The sequence below is a fragment of the Equus quagga genome, chromosome 7, assembly GCF_021613505.1.
Source record: "Equus quagga isolate Etosha38 chromosome 7, UCLA_HA_Equagga_1.0, whole genome shotgun sequence".
Taxonomy (NCBI): Eukaryota; Metazoa; Chordata; class Mammalia; order Perissodactyla; family Equidae; genus Equus; species Equus quagga.
In genome coordinates this window covers 48004602-48026400 of record NC_060273.1, presented here as the reverse complement: position 1 = coordinate 48026400, position 21799 = coordinate 48004602, and the positions used below count along the sequence as shown (strand labels likewise).

At 38.9% G+C, this 21799-nt stretch overlaps 1 protein-coding gene across 3 annotated transcripts in view; it reads left to right on the top strand.

Annotated features, from left to right (window-relative positions):
* SIMC1 (SUMO interacting motifs containing 1) overlaps window positions 1-21799 on the top strand; it is a 98111-nt gene that overhangs the window by 68375 nt on the left and 7937 nt on the right. For all 3 annotated transcript variants that reach the window (XR_006889339.1, XR_006889338.1, XM_046666120.1), the window contains exons 5-9: window positions 2218-2372; window positions 7621-7773; window positions 9633-9761; window positions 20455-20611; window positions 20753-20837. Coding sequence is in view for 1 of the 3 variants with exons in the window: in XM_046666120.1 (XP_046522076.1) it covers window positions 2218-2372; window positions 7621-7773; window positions 9633-9761; window positions 20455-20611; window positions 20753-20837 (679 nt within the window). In the remaining 2 variants the exon portion in view is untranslated. The remainder of the gene's footprint in view (window positions 1-2217; window positions 2373-7620; window positions 7774-9632; window positions 9762-20454; window positions 20612-20752; window positions 20838-21799) is intronic.

The window sequence follows — 21799 nt, the reverse complement described above, 5'->3', positions numbered from 1 at the left end:
TCCTTTAAAAAATTAAACATAAACTCATCATGTGACCCAGCTATTTCACTTCCAGATATCAACCCAAGGAAAGAAAACATATGGCTAAGAAGGACTTGCACGTGAATGTCATAGCAGCATTATTCATCATAGCCCAAAAAGTGGAAACAACCCAAGTGTCCATCAACTGTTGGGTAGATAAACAAAATGTGCTATATCCACATATGGAATACTATTCAGTAATAAAAAGTAATGAGCTATTGATACATGCTATGACACAGATGAACCTCAAAAAACATTAAGCTAAGTAAAAGGAAACCACACATATAAGGTCACATATTGTATAATTTTATATATATGAAATGTCCAGAAAGGCAACGCAAGAGAGCCAGAAAGTAGATGAGTAGTTGTCTGGGGCAGGGGGTGGGAGTGAGAATTAGCTGTAAACAGGCATGAGGGATCTTGTTTCAGTGATGAAGATGTTCTAAAAATTGGTTATGGTGATGGTTGCCGAACTTGATAAATTTACAACTTATTTAAAATGAGTGAATTTTATGGTTTGTCAATAAAGTTGTTTTAAAAAATATAAAAAAAAACAATTTGGGAAAGAAGGGTATTCTCAAGAGTCAGCACCATTCTTGAGTTGAAAGAAGTGATAATGGCAGGCAATGTAGGGAGAAAATCTTTAAAAAAGAAACTTTAAGAAAACCAAAACCTTCAGAAGAAAGGAATGATTTTCTTGGAGTTCGAGTGTAGTAAATAGTTTTAACATAGTCCTCATACTGTAAACACTAGTTATATTTAGAATCAACTTATATACAAAGCCTAGAAGACAATTTTATTAGCCTTGACAATGGAAAATGGAAAAGTATGGAGGATAAAGATTGGGAGATGAAAAGGGATAGGATCTCTGAGAATAGTAGGGCTGTTATAACATCCATTCTCACAAGAGATACTGTCTGTAGATGATGGAATATAAATTGAGATACAGTTATTTTAGGAAGAGGAGAAGTGAAAAGTGGCATAGGCGAGTTAAATCTTTAGCATAGCAGAAACTAATAAATAATATCTAAAGTTGATAAATCAAGAAATAGTGAAAAGAGCTCATTTTTTTAGAGGTGTTTAGGGTAACCTTCAGAAGAAAGAGTTAAAAATTATTTCCTCTAGGGTACTGGAGGGGACAAGTTGTAGTGGAGAGTGGGGTCAGTGGAAGCTTTCTTTCATCGTAAATCCAGCACAAGTACTTGATTTTTAAAATCATTTTTATCAATTAATAAGGATTAGAGAAAAAAATATACACATTTGGAAGACAAAGATAATCCCATCCCCATCTCCTCCCAAAAAAGAAAGATAGAAATGAGTTGTCATTCTTTTCCCTGCTGACTAAACCATACCCTGGTCTGTGAGTTTATGTTCCCAGAGAATATGCCTACCCCCTGGTGTTTGAAAAGTTCCTACAGAATCCAGAAATGGTTTGGTGCCTTTCTTTCTTTGAAGTTTCAAAGCCTGAGCTCCTGGGCCTGGATCCTAGCATTTGTCTCCCAGTAAAGGGAAACCAACAAACTGTGCCTGCCTGCCTGCTGAGTACAGGTCATTATACTGGCTTTGGTAAGGTTAGAGTTATCACCACGTAAATTGCAAGGACGCAAGCCTCAGGGGGGTAAGTTAAGTAAAGGATGGAGCTGGGTTTAAAACAAAGATAAATAAATAAGGTCTGTGTACCACCAAAGCCCATGCTCTTTGTCTGTGTCACTTGGGCTTTAATAAGTTAAGATCATTTCACCTGTAACAGGAAACCCAATTCAGACTTGCTTAAACAATAAGGATATGCATCAGCTCACATTACTAGAAGTTCAAGCAGTGGGGTGCTCATCATGGTTGCTTGATCTAGCAGCTCAGCAGTCATGTGGGAACCAGTTTCTGTCTCTCTGTTCTGATATCCACAGTTTGGGGTTTATCCTGAGACTGATAGTCAGGTTCAGTGAGAGACACTGACTGCCCATGGCTGTCTCTTAAAATCAGGATGTCTACAGTTTTGAGCTTCCAGGCTCTAGGATTGCCCAGTTTGCCCTCTTTTGTAATGACCTAAACTGCCTGCTCTCTCCCAGGAGCCTCTCTTTTAGGTACAGACACACTCATTGACTCATAGCCTTCCTTTGGACTTAGTATTTATGAGAGCCCAATGCTCACTGTCATCCAGGAGATTAAGAGAAATAATCCTCATTTTTTCTCCCACAGGGACAAAATCTGCCTGGGCGTGTCCTTTTTCTGCGTTATGTAGTACAGACCCTGGAAGATGACTTCCAGCAGACCCTGAGGAAGCAACGACAGCACCTGCAGCAATCCATTGCAAGCACTGTGCTGTCCTGTGATAAGCAGCCGCACAATGTGAGGTAACCAGCCACGTGAGCCCTGGGATGACAAGAGGTAGGGCCATAGGTAGGCAGCTACTTAAGGCCAGAGAACATCGTGTGGATGAGATTTTCTAGTCACTAAACAGTGTAACAGGGATAGATAGTAGACTATAGACAATCCTAAAAGAAAACTGCTCTGTACCAACTATGTGTCAGCACCATAGCTTATGTGGTTTTTCTCTCAAGACCATCAGACTTCCTTTAATCTATTTCACTATTGTCCAGACAACCTCATGAAATCCAGGGGGAAACCTTAACTTGTGTAAAACTTTTCACAGCTTTTTTAAACCCAGATTTATTTCCATTCCCTGGAGTAACTCAAGATAAATCTCATTTGTCACTACTACTTTGTGAAAAGTAATACGTATTATGATAGTAGGTTATGTGGCTGACAGGAGGTACAAGATGGTAGCAAGCTTGTGTTCTTGGTTTGTTGAATTAGGGCCAGAACTTGTGGAAGCTCCAGAGCGGGGAACTACCATATCCTATACCAAGGGGAAAAAATGTGATTTCTAGGGTAGGCATCTCAGGCTGGAATTTTCCTCCTGGAACTACAACACTTGTCTTTTTTTGGAAATGATTCTCACCAGGCTAGTATACCAGCATACCTTTTTTCAGAACATCGTTGAAATTCTCCCACTCATATTTACATTTTTGTATGTTCTCACATATTTGTTAAGAATAGGTTTTACAGGCCAATATAGGATATTGACTGTCATAACTCCCCTAATTTTTAAAAAATGAGGAAGTTTTATTATATTTTGAGCATCAGTCAGCTTTTTCCTCTTTAGTTTGAATGCCCATATCCGTTTCCCTAGATGTGGCATTTTATGTAAAATTTAAATGTTAATCAGTATAGGGGAAGGAAATCAGTAAGTAAATAGTCCACAAAGAGCACAGAATAGCATAGTTGGGTTTTAAATAGAGAAATAATTTAAATAAAGAGAGCGCAACTCCTCCAGTCAATCTGCTTTGTGAACATAGGCATTCAATTGAATGGAAGAGGGAAGACACAAACCCACTCAATCCAATGTCAGGTCAGTCCCTTTCATTTCCACCTCATGCTGTGAGCCTCTCACTATACAGAGTGTGATTCTTGGGTTTAAAGATAGGCATTTGTGGCCTCTAAATGCAAACCAGGTCCTCCATTTTGTGCTTTATCAATGAAAAAAATTAGCTGTTCCAGATGGAGGGAAAACCAGCTATCTTTGATTCAGTAAGAGATGGATATTAGATTGTGGTTGTAGTTACAAAGGTGTATGCATATATTTATCAAAACTCATCAAACAAAAACCTGTGTACAATTTATTGTATATAAATTATACCTCAGGGGCCGGCCCAGTGGCACAGCGGTTAAGTGCACACGTTCTGCTTCAGCAGCCCGGGGTTCACTGGTTCGGATCCCAGATGCAGACATGACACTGCTTGGGAAGCCATGCTGTGGTAGGCATCCCACATATAAAGTAGAGGAAGATGGGCACAGATGTTAGCTCAGGGCCAACATTCCTCAGCAGAAAGAGGAGGATTGGCAGCAGTCAGCTCAGGGCTAATCTTCCTGAAAAAAAAAAAAAACTTAAAAAAAATAAATTATACCTCAAAGATAAGTTTTTAAAAAGAGAGAGAGATGGTAAGTCAGTCTCCATATGACCCCTTCTTAAGGGATTTTCTTTTCTCTTTTAACTATGCATACAAAGAGTAGACTAGTTCTGCAAGATTTAAATACACGAGTCCCCAGGTCCCCTCACCCTTTCCCACAGGGGTAACTACTTTCAACTCTTATTTAAGTGATTCTTTGGATATTTACCTTTGTATGGCTAAATAACGTGCCTGTGTTGCTAATTCTTGATTTTTCGTTATTAGCTACTATCTGTTGACATCCCACATGAAGATGAAGAGTTAGCTCTTCTTCCTCCCTACCTCTTCCCTCACATACACACATTTCCTAGCTCCCATACCAACTAATATAGTTATATCATAACTTTTTTTAGATCAGCATTCAATGTTTCTATTACTATGACTAGCCAAGGCCTGGTGGTCTAGTGGTTAAGATTCGGACCTCTCACCACCAAGGCCTGGGTCCCTTTTGGGGCAGGAACCACACCATCCATCTGTTGGTTGTCATTCTGTGGTGGCTGTGTGTTGCTGTGACGCTGACAGCTGTGCCACTGTATTTCAAGTAGCAGCAGGGTCACCCATAGTGAACAGGTTTCAGTGGATCTTCCAGACTGAGACAGACTAGGAAGAAGGACCTGGCAACCACTTCAGAAAAAAATTGGCCATGAAAACACTATGAATAGCAGCAGAGAATTGTCTGATACAGCACCGGAAGGTGAGATGATGGCACAAAAAGACGAGACAGGGTTCTGTTCTACTGTACGCAGGATCACTAGGAGTTGGAATTGACTAAACAGCACTAACAACAAATTACTGTAACTATATATGCTAGTAAATGTTGAGCCAATTACTAAACTGTGATTACTTTTCCTTTCACTCATACCTTTTTGTTTTCCTTAGAGTTAATAATTGCCTAATTTTTAGTTTCCTTGTATTCTTTGTGCACATTGGAAATAAACCCCAAATTCTCTGCTATTTGATCTAAATCTCCCCTCAAGATATTTATTTGGACTGAGTAGTCTTATCAATTTCCTCTTCTTTAAGATCTGTGGTGGAACACTTGACCTTCTTCAGTCTGGTTTGGTGACCCCCATCTCTATCATAAATGTGAGAATTCCCTTCACCTGTTTCCAATGTTGGATCTCTTGTTTGTTTTTTTGTCCTACATCTTCTCTTTCTTGGTTTACTCTCTCATTTTGATGGATCAGTCTCCAGTAGCTTCTTAGAAAAGTGTGTGCCTAGTAAAACTTTTGAGATCTTCTATATCTGAAATTATCTTTATCTTCCCACACATTGATTGATAACTGAGTATAGATATTTAGGTTAGAAATAACTTTACTACAGAACATTGAAGGAAATCTTCCATTATCTTCTAACTTCCAGAATTGTTAAGTAGGAAGTCATAAGCTACTTTGATTACTGATTCTTTGTATGTGCTGTGGTTTTTTCCTCTAGAAGTTTATAGAATCCTCTTTTTGCCCAGTAGGCCTGTTGTAGGTCTATATTCATCCATTGTGCTGGCCATTCAGTGGGTCATTTCAATCTAGAAACATGTCCTTCATTCCTGGAAGATAGAGTTTTCATTTCTGTCTTCATGTTTTTGATTTCTAAGATCTTTTACTTTTTTGTCTAAATATTCGTTTTTAAAATTAATAAATAGCGTTCTGTTCTTGTTTTCTTTTTTCACGGGTCCGTATCTTCTCATATCTTTGATGATACTAATGAAAGCTTTTGTTTTTGTTTATTCTCTGCATAATGTCTGTTTTTTCCAAGTTGCATTTTTAGGAGGAGAGGAGGGTTGCTTTTGACTGTTTTGGTCTTTATCTCTCATGTTAGAATATTTCCATAGATGTCTGGTAAACCTTGCTAGTCTATCCTTGCTTAAGGGTTAGAGACTCAAAAGCTGATGGAAGCTCTGAGTACCTGGGAGGACTTGTCATTTTTGAACTTCCCTGTAGGTAGAACTGGCTGCCCATTTCTTAGAAAATGCCTTGTCAGTGTCTTTAAATCTTTCCTCTTGGGCTGAATGGGTTTTCCAGAGAAGACTTCCAGTCTCCTACGTGAAGAATAAAGACTGGATGCCAGGCTTTTGGAAGGCAGGTGTGGGAAGATGGCAAGGGTCTCTGCCTTCAGCATGCGTATGTCCCCCCGGGCCCCTGTTTTTGCTTCGGTGCCTTTGCCTCCTAGCTGTGTCTGGTATCCCAGTCCGGAGACCCTCTGCTTTACCTCTCCACAAAGTTAACCTGTAGTCTGCAGAGTTGAGGAAGACAATCTAGGGATCTAAGATTTTTTTTAAACAGCTTATAAGCCATCCTGCTTATTCTAACTTAACCCCTTTCACCCTCACTTCAGAGAAACCTTGTATTGCTATTTGCAAAGCTTATTGAAGATTCTGGGTTTTTTTCTTTTTTGGTAAATAGGATTGCTCTTTTCATCTGCTGGCTTAGGATTCAGCTTTCTCAATTCTGCTAAATCAGTTAAAATGTATCCCTTTGCCAAAGCAAGGACTTAGATTAAACATCATCCTTGAAACATGACACACTTGCTAATAATTTATTCACTTGTTAATTGCTCACTTTTGATTTTGTAATCAGCCGTCTCTTAACCTACCCTCCAAATCAAAGGCTGCCGCCTTAACAATTACCTACATCTATCCACACATCCATCCCCCATTACCTACTTTTGTGCCTTCCTATACCCAAAGTAATCAGCATCCTGAATGTTCATCATTTCCTTTCCCTTTTGTGTAGTTTTGTTGCATCTATGTGTGTTCCTATAAAGTGTATATTTTTATTTTTGTTCCTTTTAGCTCTATATAAAAGGGCATCATGCTGTATGTAATCTCTTGGGACTTTTATTTTTCATTTAATCAGGTAGAATACTAAGATTTGTCCATATTGTTATCTATCACTGTAGCTTATCCATTTTCACTACTATGTAATATTCTATTTTTTTAATATACTACATTTTCCTTCTAGCTTCCAAAATTTTACTGTTGTTATCTCCCCTTTTTTTCTCCCCTTCCTTGTGGATTTTTTTTAAATATTATTTACTGTAGTATTAGTGGAATTTTAGGAGGGAACAAAATTACATGTGTGTATTCAATCCACCATTTTTACCTGAGTTACCTAAGTGATTGTCAGAAGTAATTTTGACAATATTAAATATTTTTACCTTCCTAACTTTTAGAGCCTATACCCTGTATAAAGTATGACACCACTGCACATATTCTAAACCCTGGTTATTAGCATTAATAGATGACATCTAATATTAGAAAACCAACAAGGATGTCTGTTGTCATCCAGTCACACTTTCCACCTGGTCAAGGAGTGTTCCAATCAGGAAGCCACAGGTAGTGCTTTTTGACCTCAGAGGTACCTTTCAATTATAACTCAAAGGAAAATGTTGATATTTAGTTAGCTTTTGTGACCTTATTACAACTAAATGTGAGATTTCCATTAGAGTTGTTTAAGTATTGAAAATATCCTAAGGGCCCCCTTTTTGCCTTTGGGGAAATCTAGGGGTCTAGGAGCCCAGGTTAAGGCTGCAGCTCAGAGCACCGTGCAATAAGACAAGGTTGAACGTTCTCTTTCTTATCTTTTTTCCATTGCAGGGATGTTATCAAGTGGTTGGTCAAAGCGGTAACTGAAGACGGATTAACTCAGCTCCCAAATGGGAATCAAACCTCTTCAGGAACAGGAATCTTGAGGGGCAGCAGTAGCCACCCTTCTCCCCCGCCGGCCCTGACAAAGAACACCAATCAGCTGTAAGGGGGAGGCAGCAGCCATCTTTCCTGGGCTATTGGGATTTACTGTTTCAGAGAATAGCACCACTCCCTACGAGCAGTTTCCCCAAAATTAACAAGCTCTTGTAACATAGAATGATTCTTACTAAAGGCTCTTAGTTTGACTAAAGCCTAAATTTCTAATTCGAAAGGTAAAACAAAAGCAGATGCTTTCCCCCCTAGATAAATAGGACTTCACTAAGTGAATTCAAATTCACAAAGATGAAGTAAAACACAAGCTAGGAGACATTGCCCTCCCTTTCCTGGATTCCAAGAGACAATACAGGGTTACAGCTCCTCATCCCTTCACCTATCCTCTGACAGAAGAGAAGGAGTCATGAGTAGTGAGTGTCCCAGCAGCCTTTGTCCTCAAGGACCTGTACCTCTCCTCCAGTCCTGGCAGAAGAATAGCAGTTCAGCTTGCAGGTTCCAGGCAATGGCTCAGGCCGGGGCAGGTCCCATTACCTCAGACTGCACTGGAAAGAGATTCCTGGCATTCCTTTTATGGGGTTGAGAGTGGTCTTGGCATTTTTTGAGACATGCCAGGATTTTAGGGCTAGAATTGTCCTTACACGAGTAACCTCCTATTCTATGTCAATCATATTGTTAGAAGCCAGTAACATTTGACAGCTCAAATACAGCATTTTGCCTGAATTCACAATGCTATATTATAATTTAGTTGCACCAACCTGATTTTCATATAAGGCCTATGGGCTTTAGCTAATTTAGGAAATAACTTTGTATCTACAGAGAGAATGTTTGGGAACAATGGAGCATTTGCTTGGCAGATTGGAGGAGGCCCTAAAGTAGCATTATTCCAGAACCCCAGCATACAGACCCAAGAGAGGCAGACACTGCTCCTTCAGTGGAAGCTAATCTCATATAATAGTACCAATCATAATAAATTTATTGTAAGTAAATATTAGTAAAAACTCAAAAGAAAGGCCTCTAAAAGTCAGCTTATTGTGATCTTAACAACAATAGATGCTACCATTGACTATTAATGAGTGCCTATCTGTCAGGTATCTTACACAGCACTCCAACTTAATGAAATAGGTGGTTTTATTCACCCCTTTTTAGAGATGAGAAGACTTGGATTCAGAGCAGTTTAGTAATTTGTCAAAAGTTGAACAACTTGTCATTACAGAGCCGGAACCTGATGCCGAAGCACCCGGTCCACCTATTGTGTCACTGACTGCAGGTTTTCTGAAAAGCAGAACCCTTTCTTCCGTCACAAATAATCATGTTAGAAAAGGTTGACTTCAAACCAGTCTCACCTTTTGGAGGGGTTGTCCAGATTCCTTCTGCCACCTCAACCTGGCTCTCTTCCGCAGTTAGGTCTGATGAGAGAAAGGGTCACGTTCTCCCAGTTAAAGTTCTGAGACTGAACCCAATTGGTAAAAGATTATTGTATAGGAACCAGTAACAGGAGAAAACTACTTGGTAAATATGTATTTTCTCCTATATCAAAGAAATTCAAATAATTATTAGTCATTCTGGACCTATTTCTTCATCTGTAAAACAGAGAAGTTATAGGTTAGATGATCCTTAAAGTTCTCTAGATCCTTAAGATTGTGTGTTTCTATTTTTGAATTTAAAAGCAGCTTGCTTTTGCAGCTCAACCCCAGGTTCTGAGAGGTTCAGATAGTATGATCTGGCAAAAGGGATTCAGGTAGGTGAAATTGCTAAATAAAAGCATGCTGATGGCTTGAGTAGTTCTCCCTGACTTAGTGTGTGCTTTCCAAGATCCTTTAGTACACTGGTGGGGACCTCCTCCCAGCCAGCAGGGTGGCTCCTTGTCAGACCCTCTCGCTCACTTGTGTTCTGTGTTCTGGACTCAGGATTGTGTGCCAGCTGCAGAGGATGCTGTCCATAGCCGTAGAGGTAGACAGGACTCCCACCTGCAGCTCCAATAAAATTGCTGAGATGATGTTTGGGTTTGTGCTGGACATTCCTGAGAGGAGTCAGAGGTGAGTCTTAGTTTTGTTTTTGTTTTTTGTTCAGGGAACATAATTTCAAAAGAAAATTCCAAATAATAGTTATATTAGGGGAAAAAGAGGTAAAGGGACAGTTCCTGTCTCTTTAACCTTTTGAAAGATAGAGGTTCTCCACTAGTTATTATTTGCAACTAAGGCATAATTTATTGGGAAGTGGCAGGGTATCGCAAATGGGGCCTAAATCTTCTTACTTTATCTGTTTGGCTAACAACTTGACTCATCCCTCCAGGTTCTGCTGTTAAGCACTACCTTCTTCCCTGACCCTCAACCATAGAACCTGGTATAAATGTCTACTAAAGCCTTGATGGATGAGTGAAATGTCCAATATTAGGGGAAGAAGAGGTGACCCAGAATGAGTAAGGTTGGACCTGTAGAATGAGCTCAGGTAGTAAGAGTAAGGAATTCAGTTTCTCCAAGCATGAATTAGTAAAGCATTCCGTTAGGAGGAGATAAAGAAATAGAGTTCTTGGCTAGGACCAATGATTCCTTCTTTGAACCAGTAATTTTAGAATCCAGAGGAAGAAAAATAAATGAATGAATATGAATTCATGAACAGTTGCTGCTACAGGACCATGAGGGAGCCATTGTACCCTAGGGAAATTGACTCCATCAGCTCCGTGTCTGCTTCTTATCCCCATCCCCTAAGCTCCCAGTTGGCAGCTAAAGCTGTTCTTGTACAGCTCTGGTTCCTCCATTAAAGAAAATGTTACACCAAATAGCCTTGTAATAAAGATTTAATTAAAATGCCCTGCTAAGATTAAGACAAACATTTATTGGGTCCCTACAATGTGCCAGTCATTGTCACATTATCTCATATTTCCGTGAAACTTTATAACATTATTCCTATTTAACGAATGAGAAAAATACTCAAAGTAGTGAAGTAATTTGCCCAAGATAGTACTTCTAATCAGACTCAGAATCCAAATTTAAATCCAGGATTTCTTAATCCTGATTTCAGTGTTCAAAGGAGACAACATGTTATAGTGGTCGAACAGAAGGAAGTGTACATAAGCGCCATACTTGCTTTATCACTTTGTCAGCAGTTATTTCATTTGGGTTCAACTGCCATACCAGTCATTCGTTTGAGAGATGGGAAATCTGAGGAATGGGTAACTCAGGGACAGTGTTCTTCCTCAAGCAAAAAGAGAGAGATTGGCAACAGCTGTTAGCTCAGGGCTAAATCTTCCTCACAAAAAAATAAGTAAATAAAATTAAAAATAAAAAATAGGAGCAAAATTTTTATGAACTGAGTCCAAAATATATTAAGTAAAAAAATATATACAAAAGAGTATGCATAGTAAATATATATATATATTTTGTAAGAAAAAAGAAATTTAAAAATATACGTGATTATGATCATTTGTGAAAAAAGAAACAAAGCTAAGATAAACCACAGACTAATCAAATTGCTTACATACAGAAGGTGGATGGCAGTGGGCTGGAAAGGAGAAAAGATGCTGGGCTGGGGTGGTCATGGTGGTGGCGGTGGTGTAATACTTCCCTGAGTATATACTACTTCATATAGGAATAACTTTTAGAGCCAGATTAGTGTTTTACATACTCAAAAAAGAAAAATAAGTCAGTGCAGAAGTTGATGAAAAATGAATCAAGGGAAAGCATAACATGGAATACAAACAGATACAAATTAACCTAACTGTTTTAAATAAATAACATAACTGGGGAGGGGGAAGAGAGGGTCGGGGAGAACAAGCCCAGGTAACTTTGTTTTACTTTTTATTTTTAAATGATTATAGATTCTCAGGAATTTACAAAAGCTAATACAGAGAGGCTGGATGTACCCTTCACCCTGTTTTCCCCAGTGGTTACATATTACATGACTATAGTACAATATGACAGACAGGAAATTGACATTGGTACAATCCATGGAACGTATGAAGATTTCACTCATTTTACATGCACTCATTTGTGTGTAGTTCTTTGCGGTGTTATCACGTGTAGATTCATGTAACCACCAGCACAATCAGATATACAGAAGAATTCCATCACCACAAGGATCCCTTGTGGTGCTATCCTTTTATGGCCACAACCATCCATCTTCCCTAACCACTGGCAACCACTGATTTGTCCAAGTATCTTAAAACACTATATTTGGACTAAATGCTCTCAGGCTAAAGACAAAATGAGCTGTAAATAAATATTGAACTCTAGTTAGTGGAATTCCTTTGTGCAGAGGTATGAGTTAACAATTCAAAAACTATCTTCTGTGTATTCTAAGATTAAACAAATAAATATATTGTGGATAATAAGAGCCACATTTCTCACTGTCAGAGAAAAGAGTTACACGTGAAAAGAGGAAAGGATAGAAGGAACTCTGTGTTGCTGGATTAGAATCGGAGGCATCAATATGAACTTGTGGTCTCTAGTAAATACAGATAGATACAGGAATAGACGTAGATGTATGAGGGTGTTTTATATATATTATATAAATGTATGTGTGTGTATTCAAACATCTTTTTCCTACCTCTGCCCACGGAGAGCATGGAAACAGTTACACTTTAGTAGCAATAAGCACACCTAGTACTCATATCTTTGTTTCTAAATACCAGTTTACACTAAAAGGAACCAGAATTCCTTGAAGAAATGGCTGATTCCAGAGCTGACGCAGGGAAAAGTACAAGATAAGTATATGATGAGTTTGGAACATCTTGTGCCAGAAAGTAAGGAAATGTTCAAAGAATGTCCAGAGCATGTCAGAAGACACAAGAGCCAGATTAAAGGGCTTCTACTGACCAAACCAGGGGTAATTTGAGTATCAAAATAAATACTGACAGTAATAGACTATAAACTTAAATAAAATAAGAATCTATGATTCTAATACTGATAGGAAGGAGAGAAAGAAGAAAGAGAAAGGACCCTCTTCCTTACAGTCAAAAGCCAACTAATAAATGTAAGAAGAAATGATGAATTTGGAAAAAATACCATAGGCAACCATCATGATAGTTATTTCAGGCATGAATGGATACTAAAATGGTGAAAGTTTGTGGAGTACTAAGATATTTGCGTACTCTCAAAAGTATATTCCTACAAAATGCTCATTAATTATAAAGAGAAAAATAATAACTTTACGATGGAGACACTGCCTTATTCAAGTGATCAAAGTTAACATCAACAATAGGACAAATTGGCATGATGTGCCTCTTGATATGATGTTCTGAAAAAAACCAAAACATTATTTTTGCAGTACTCCTGCCAAAAAATGCATAACTTCAATCTAATCATGGAGAAATAATCAGGCAAATCCCAAAGGAGAAACATTCTGTGAAAAAAACTGACCTGCACTTTTCAAAAATGTCAGTGTCATGAAAGACAAAGCAAAATTGAGGAATTGCTCTAGATCAAAAGACATCAAAAAACAGACAACTGAATGCAATGTGTAATCTGGGATTTTCTTTTGCTATAAACAGCTTCATTAGGACAGTAAAATCTGATTAAAGTCTGTGGATAATCTAATGGTATTGTGTTAAGGTTAATTGCCTGATTTTGATCATTGTACTTGGGTTATCCAAAAGAATGTCCTTGTTTTTAGGAATTATACACTGAAATATTCAGGGATAAATTGATGTCATGTATGCAACTTACTATCAAATAGTTCAGAGAAAAAAATTGAAAAGACAGAGACAAAGAGAAGGATAGAGAAAATGTGGTAAATGTTTAACATTTGAGGAATCTGAGTGAAGGGTATTAAGGGTATTTGGGAATTCTTTGTACTATTCTTGCAACTCGTATGTGAGTCTAACAAAAAAAAATGTTTCTTGTAAACAGCATATATATCATGCACCGTAAGTGACATTTTCATCAACAACAGACCACGTATATGACAGTGGTCCCAGAAGATTACTGCCGTGCAGCCTAGGTGTTTAGTGGCTGTACCATCTAGTTTTGTGTAGTTGCACACTATGATGTTCGTACAATAACACAATCGCCTACTGACACTTTTCTCGGAATATATCCCCACAGTTAGCAACTCATGACGGTAGTTGGGATTTTCTTTTTTAGGCAGCTGACAATCTGTGCCTTTTAATTGGAGTTATTTATTCCATTCACATTTTATTTAATTACTGGTTGTATATCTGTCATCTTGTTATTTGTTTCTTATTTGTCCCTCTTATTTGTTCATTTTACATCCTTTCTGCCTTCTTTGGACTAATCAAGTATTTTCTATTATTCCATTTTATTGCTCCTATTGGTTTTTAAGCTTCTTTTTTTCGATTAAAATTTTGGTTTGACTGAAGTATAGATCACATGCAGCTGTAAGGAAGGATGGAGATCCCATGTACTTTTGACCCAATTCCCCCCAACGGTAGCATGTTGCAAAACTATAGTGCAGTATCACAATGAAGATAGCAAGATTGATACAAGCCAAGAGACAAAATATTTTCATGACCACAGGGGTTACTCATGTTGCCCTTTGATAGCTGTACCCACTTCCCTCCTGTCCCCACCCCTTCTTAACCCCCAGCAACTACTAATCTGTTCTCCATTTTTACAATTTTGTCATTTCAAGAATGTTGTGTAAATGTAATGATACAATATGTAACCTTTGGGATTGGCGTTTTCCACTCAGCATAATTCTCTAGAGATTGATTCCAGTTGTTGTGTGTATCAATAGTTCCTTCCTTTTTATTGCTGAATAGTATTCCATGGTGTGGGTATACCATCAATTTTTTTAACCGTTTACCCATTGAACGATATCTGTGTTTTCAGTTTGGGGCTTTTATGAATAAAGCTTCCATAAATATTCATGTAAAAATTTTCATGTGAGCATAAGTCTTGATTTCTCTGGAATAAATGCCAAGGAGTACAGTTCTTATATCATATGTCAGTTACATGTTTAGTTTTTAAAAAGACTGCCAAACTTTCCCTGTGTGACTGTACCATTTTACACTCTCACCAGCAATATATGAGTGATCCAGTTTCTCTGCATCCTGGCCAGCATTTGGTATTGTCACTGTTTTTTATTTTAGCCATTCTGATAGATGTGTGGTGATGGAATCATCATGATTTCCATTTTGATTTCTCTAATGGCTAATGAAATTGAACATCCTTCATGTGCTTAATTGCCATCTGTATAACTTCACTTATATGTCTCTTTTTTCCTATTCTAAATGGATTGTTTTGTTTTGTACTGTTAGTTTTGAGAATCTTTATATATTCTAGACACTAGTCCTTTGTCAGATCTGTGGTTTGCAATTATTTTCTCCCATTCTGTAGTTTGTCTTTTCATCCTCTTACAAGGTCTTTCACAGAGCAAAAGTTTTAAATGTTGATGAAATCCAGCTTATCAGTTTTTCCTTTGATGGATAATACTTTTGTGCCAAAGATTCCTCGAGATTATCTGTGTAGACCTGTGATGTCATGTCACCTGCAAATAAGGACAGTTTTAGCTCTTCCTTTCCAGTCTTTATGCCTTTTATTTCCTTTTCTTGCCTTACTGCAGTGGCTAGAACTTCCATTACTGTATTGAATACACAATGGTGAAAGCATACATCTTTGTTTTGTTCATGATCCTAGAGGAAAGCATTTGGTCCATTAATTAATTATTGATTAATTAAAATATCAGTTCACTATTAATTATGATGCTAGCTGTAGGTTTTTTTGTAGATGTTCATTAACAAGTTAAAGTTCCCTTCTACTCCTAGTTTTCTCAGTTTTTATCATGAGTGGGTAGTGAATTTTATCAAATGCTTTTTCAGCAAATGTGTTTTTATAAAGGTTGGTCTTACAATTACAATATGCCTCTTTAACTTACTACAGTCTGCCTTGAATTATCACTGTTATATATCACTTAGTGTATTATATATATATATATCACTTAGTATATAATGTAAGAATCTTACAACTGTATATTTCCATTTACCCCACTCACATTCTTTGTGCTTTATTGTCATACGTTTTACTTTTACATATGTGTAAACTCCAGGATGAAATCATATTTTTGCTTTAAACGTTTAGTTGTTTTTAAAATAAATTAAGAAATGAGGGGGGAACTGTCTTTTATATTTACATACTGTGATAAATTGTGATTTATAGTAAAAAATTTATATTTGATCTTCATCCCATTCCTGGCACAGAGTTCCTAAAACCCTTGGAATTTCCTAAGTGATGAGAGAGATAAAAAGTGTCTATTATTATGTTAATAAGGTGACTGTTGGAATGCCTCTGGGTCACCTGAGAATGGGGGCTGGTTGCCAGGGGAACTAACCGTGTCCCCAGTCCCCCACTCCATCCCATCCCTGCCTGCAGGGATGGGAGAGGGGCTGGAGATTGAGTTCAATCACCAATGGCCAGTGATTTAATCAGTCATGCCTCTCTAATGAAGCCTCCTTTCAAAAAGACCGGGTTAGGAGAGAGAGTTTCAAGTTACTGAACACACGGAGATACCAGGAGAATGACGTGTGAGAGCATAGAAGCTCCTCGCCCCTTCCCACATACCTTGCCCTATGTATCTCTTCTGTCTAGCTGTTCCTCAGTTATATCCTTTTATAATAAACTGGTGATCTAGTAAGTAAACCGTTTCTCTTGAGTTCTGTGAGCCACTCTAGCAAATTAATCAAACCCAGTGAGGGCGTCCTGGGAGCTTCCAACTTATAACTGGTCATTCAGAAGCACAGATGACAAGATGAACTTTCAGTTGGTGTCTGAAGTGAGAGTAGGAAGACAGTCTTGTAGGACTGAGCCCTTAACCTGTGGGATCTAATGCTACCTCCAAGTAGATATTGTCAGAATTGAGTTAATGGAAAAAACATACATTGGGCCCATAGTTACCATTTCTGGTGTTCCTCTTTCCTTCTTGAAGATCCAACTTCTATCTGGTATCATTTCTCTTCCACTCAAAGATGTTGCTTATTTTACTATTTTTGTAGTGCAGGTCTACTTGGAATGAATTCTCTTAGTTCTTGTTTATCTGGAAATGTTTTCATGTCACCTTCATTTATCGGTGGTGTTTTTACTTGTTGTAAATTCTAAGTTGATAGGTATTTTTTCTTTGTTTATTTTAAAGATGTTCCATTTTCTTCTGGCTGCTGATGAGGAGTCCTTAGAATTTCTTACTGTTGTTCCCCTTTGTGTCCTGTGTCCTTTTTCTCTGCCTGCTTTATTTTTTATTTTTATCAGTTTGATTATGATACCTGCATATGGTTTCCTTTACATTTATCCCACTTGGGGTTTACTGAGCTTCTTGAATCTGTGAGTTGACATTTTTCATCAAATTTTGAAACATTTTAGCCATTATTTCTTTGTCCCAAATTCTCATCTTCAAGTACGTCTGTGTTAGACTACGTGACACTGTTCCACAGATCACTGAGGTTCTGGTGTTTTCTGTTGTTTTGCTTTGTTTATTTTGTTTTATCTTTTTGGGTGTTTTTCTCTATTTCAGTTTGAATAGTCTTCAAGATCCCTGGTCTTTCTTTTGCAGTGCCCAATTTGCTGTTAAACCTATTCAGTGATTTTTTTTTTTCATTTCAGATATTACATGTTTCAGATCTAGAATTTCCTTTGGGTTCATTTTTGTAGTTTCCGTTTCTCTTTGCTGATAGTCTCCATCTCATTATATACTCATTATATACATCTTGCTTGGTTGGTTGGTTGGTTGGTTGTTTTTTAATCTTGAGCATATTTATAATAGCTGCTCTGAAGTTCTTGTCTGCTAATTCCAGCATCCATATCACCTCTTAGCCTGTTTCTCTGAACATTTTGCTCCTGGTTATAGATCACATTTTTCTGCGTTTTTCCTTGTCTAGTAACTTTTTATTGTGTACTGGACATTGTAAATGCTGCATTGTTGAGAGTCTGAAATTTTCTGTCTTCCCTTAAAGAGTATTGGGTTTTATTCTGGCAGGCAGTTCATTTGCTGGCAGATTAGCTCTCTCCTGTTGAGGCTTGTTTCTGGAATCTGTAAGTGTGGTTCTAAAGCAGCCCTTATTAAAGGGCTAGAGTCTTGAGGCTTAGCCCTTCTGGGTTCTCAACTGAATGCTTCCGATGTTCAGTGAAATCTCTTCTCTAGCTCATTGAAATCCCCGTGTCTCAGCACTGGGAGAGCTCCAGAATCTCCTCTCAGTTCACAGCTCCCCAGTAGCTGTTCTTTCTCAGGGTTTGTTTTTTTTTTTTTTTTTAAGATTTTATTTTTTCCTTTTTCTCCCCAAAGCCTCCCAGCACATAGTTGTATATTCTTCGTTGTGGGTCGTTCTAGTTGTGGCATGTGGGGCACTGCCTCAGCATGGTTTGATGAGCAGTGCCATGTCCGGGCCCAGGATTTGAACCAACAAAACACTGGGCTGCCTGCAGCGGAGTGCACAAACTTAACCACTCGGCCACGGGGCCAGCCCCTCTTTCTCAGGCTTTTGGAGCTTTTCCCTGCACACATGCCAAGGGGGTCCCTTACACACATTTGTTGAGCTCCCTCTTCTCTGATACAAATTCCAGCCACCTCGGCTGTCCTGAACACCAGTCTCTGTTTGCTCTGCCCAACAAGCCTACTGCTTTCTGTTTGGGACCCACACTTTCCTGTGCCTTAGTTAGAAAGTGCTCCCAGCAAGAAATCTGGGGTAAATGTGGGTTTCGCCACCTTTGTTTCTTTTTTCTCAAGAATAACAGTCCTTTGCAGTAGCTCATTCAATGCCTATAAATAGTTATTTCGTATATTTTGTCCAGTTTTATAACTGTTTATGATAGGAGGGTAAATCCAATGCCAACTACTCTGTTAAGGCTGAATCTGGATGTTGGCCTTCCTCTGTATCTTGATTTTAAAATTTAAATTTGTATTGCTATAGATAATTGTACTCCATTTCCTACTATGTTCAATACATTAAAATTTCCTCTTGTCCTTTGTATATCTGTTTGCCGTCTGTGAATTATAAAACCAGGACAAATGCAGGCCCTGAAATAAAAAATTGGAAGAGAAAATACAGTTTGAAATAAAAGGTTATTGAATAGGAAATCTGTCTTCTAAGAGTAGTAGGCCAAATGCACAGTAGAAATAGACTTGAAAAGAATTTGGGGAAGGTCTCGCAAATGTAATAATTTAGAGTTATTTGCATTAAAGAAGAAGATTTCTCAGAGAAGATATAGAAAAAGATTTTTAAAATGTTAAGGAGAGAAAATGGATTTTCACAAATATTGTAGACTTTTTTCAACTTCCAAATAGTAAAAAGCGAAAGAAAAAACATTCTGCTTTTTAAACTTCGCTTTCACACAAATAATATATGTGCTTGGTGGAAAAGAAAGGGTAAAGGGAAAAAAAATAAAAATGACTAGATACTTTGTTATTTACCGTTTTTATAAATGGCAGTAGCATAAAGAACCCCGTATTTTCCCAAATGTTGCAGAACTGCAAAGGGGCAGGATGTTGTAGGAGAAAGACCTCTTGGATCTGGGGCCAGCTCTGTTGCTTGTTGACTAGGCAAGTCGTTCTGGTCCTCCTTGCTGCCATCTCTTTCTCTGCTCACAGGCTATCTGCTTCCCAAAACTGCTGTGACTAGCAGACCTGGCAAGGACTACCGAACAAACCTGCAGGCAGTCCAGAGATGCACCCTACGATTCTGAGATTCATGACAGTTTTTTTTGCAAGCTGGCATTGCTTTTAGAACAATGAGTTTGATCCTCCTTCCTGAAGCAGAGTTCCAGTTTTGTAGCTCTCCTGCTCTAAGCTGATGACTGGGCTCCAGCCCGCCCTTGCTGGTCAAGCCCTGCCCTGGGTAGAGCCGCAGAGTTAAGGGCACGAGTCCCTCTGGGACTCTCAAGTCCTAGACTTGAAATTTAAGAAGGTGCATTGCCACAGCTGTGTATTTTTTTACTTCTTTGTTTTTCCTCCTGTTTTTCACTCCATTGAAATGCCTCCTGCCTTGAGCCTTCCTTCTAGGAAGGCTTCCCTTGTCACCAGTGCCACCACCTCCGTGAGAAGGCCACTTCCAGTCCCCTGATCAAACATACTCTCTCTCCTCTGTATCCACAGAGCAGCACAGGCACGTCGTGTGCAGGTACACTTTACCTGCCCTTTATTTACATTCCCGTGACATCCCTCTTAACCTTGGTCAACTATGAGCTTTTTGAAAGCAATACCCTCTTTTATTTGTCTTAATATTCTTTGCTATGCCAAGCAGTATCTTGGCACATTATGGACATTCAGAAATATTTATTCTCAGTACTAATTCTCTTAGTTACAGTATGAAGTAATTTTTTTTTTAAGATTTTATTTTTCCTTTTTTCCCAAATCTCCCCAGTACATGGTTGTGTATTTTTAATTGTGGGTCCTTCCAGTTGTGGCATGTGGGACACCACCTCAGCATAGCCTGAGGAGCGGTGCCATGGCCACACCCAGGATTCGAACTGGCAAAACCCTGGGCCGCCAAAGCAGAGCATGCAAACTTAACCACTCAGCCACCGGGCCGGCCCCTGAGATAATTCTTTTTAATGTATCCTAAACTTGTCTTTTTCAAATGGGAAAGACTTTTCCCTCCTAGCAGTTGTTAATTCAGGAACAAATCCATTCTGCACTGTCCACAAGCTTTGTGATTTTGTAGGCCTCCACTGTATTCCTTCTTAGCTGTCTGTGTTTTAGAGCAAATGTTGGAGCATTCAGGGGGAATCGTGGTGTGTGCTCCTTGAAATAATAGATGTGATGGTTAACTCCCTCCTCTTCTCCATGCAGAGAGATGTTCTTTACTACCATGGAAAGCCACCTTCTGCGCTGCAAAGTGTTGGAAATCATATTCCTCCACAGCTGCGAGACCCCCACCCGCCTGCCCTTGTCTCTGGCCCAGGCCCTCTATTTTCTGAACAATTCTACATCACTGCTCAAGTGTCAGGTACGTTTTCCCTGCTTCAGTTATAGGCCTACAAAACCTTTCCCCTAATGCTTGAGCATTATGTACAAGTGACTTGAAAACTTCACAAAACCTTTAACTGAAGAAGGCATTTATTACCATTTGCTTTTACTATCTCCACAGTCAGATAAAACCCAGTGGCAGACATGGGATGAGCTGGTTGAGCATCTGCAGTTTCTGTTATCTAGTTATCAACATGTTTTAAGAGGTAAGGAGCCTTTGTTCACAAATAAGATGGCATGGGAGGCTCACAATGGACATTATTATGAATTGAAGTTACCTAGGGGATTCTAATTTGTTAGCTTATGTAAAGCATTGTTCCATGGTTGTAGCCATAAGGAACAAGGAATGATATAGCTGGAATCACTGCTATGAAACAGAAGAATTCACATGTTTCTGTTATGGTGCATAATACAGTGGTCCTCACAGTTAGTTATTAGTTGCGTGGGTAAGCAAAAGTCATCATAACATGAAAAGTATTCAGTAATGACCTGATTAGCCCCGCATCTTTTCCTGGCCCATCACTGCCACGTCTTTCTTGAGTCGAATGCTCACTGACTACGGACTTCGTAAACATCCATCAATATGATACAAATACAGAGCAAATCAGTGGTAAAGTGCAAGGGTACTGGGGCCAGTCTCGTGGCTGAGTGGTTGAGTTCGCGCGCTCTGCTTTGGCAGCCCAGGGTTTCACAGGTTGGGATCCTGGGCGGGGCCCTGGCACCCCTCATCAGGCCATGCTGAGGCGGCGTCCCGCATGCCACAACTAGAATGACCTATAACTAGAATAGACAACTATGTACTGGGGGACTTTGGGGAGAAAGAGGAAGGGGGAAAAAAGAAGACTGGCAACAGATGTTAACTCATGTGCCAATCTTTAAAAAAAGATCTTGCAAAAGATGTGAGACGCCCTCAAGTCTGTGAAAGTGGCTCTCAAGTCACAGGCAAAGCCGGTGACCCAGGGGAGTCTGCGAGAGGCAGACTAATGCTCAGGAGGCAGATGTTGACAAGGGTAATGATGGAATAGCTGCTTCAGATGAGAAGGATTTTATTAGCCAAGGATTAATGAAGCCCTGGGGAAGACTGACAGAGTTATCAATTACAAAGGGAAAAATAGTAACTTAAGAGGGGAGGAAACTGGCATTCCTCTTGATGTGACGCTCTGAGAAG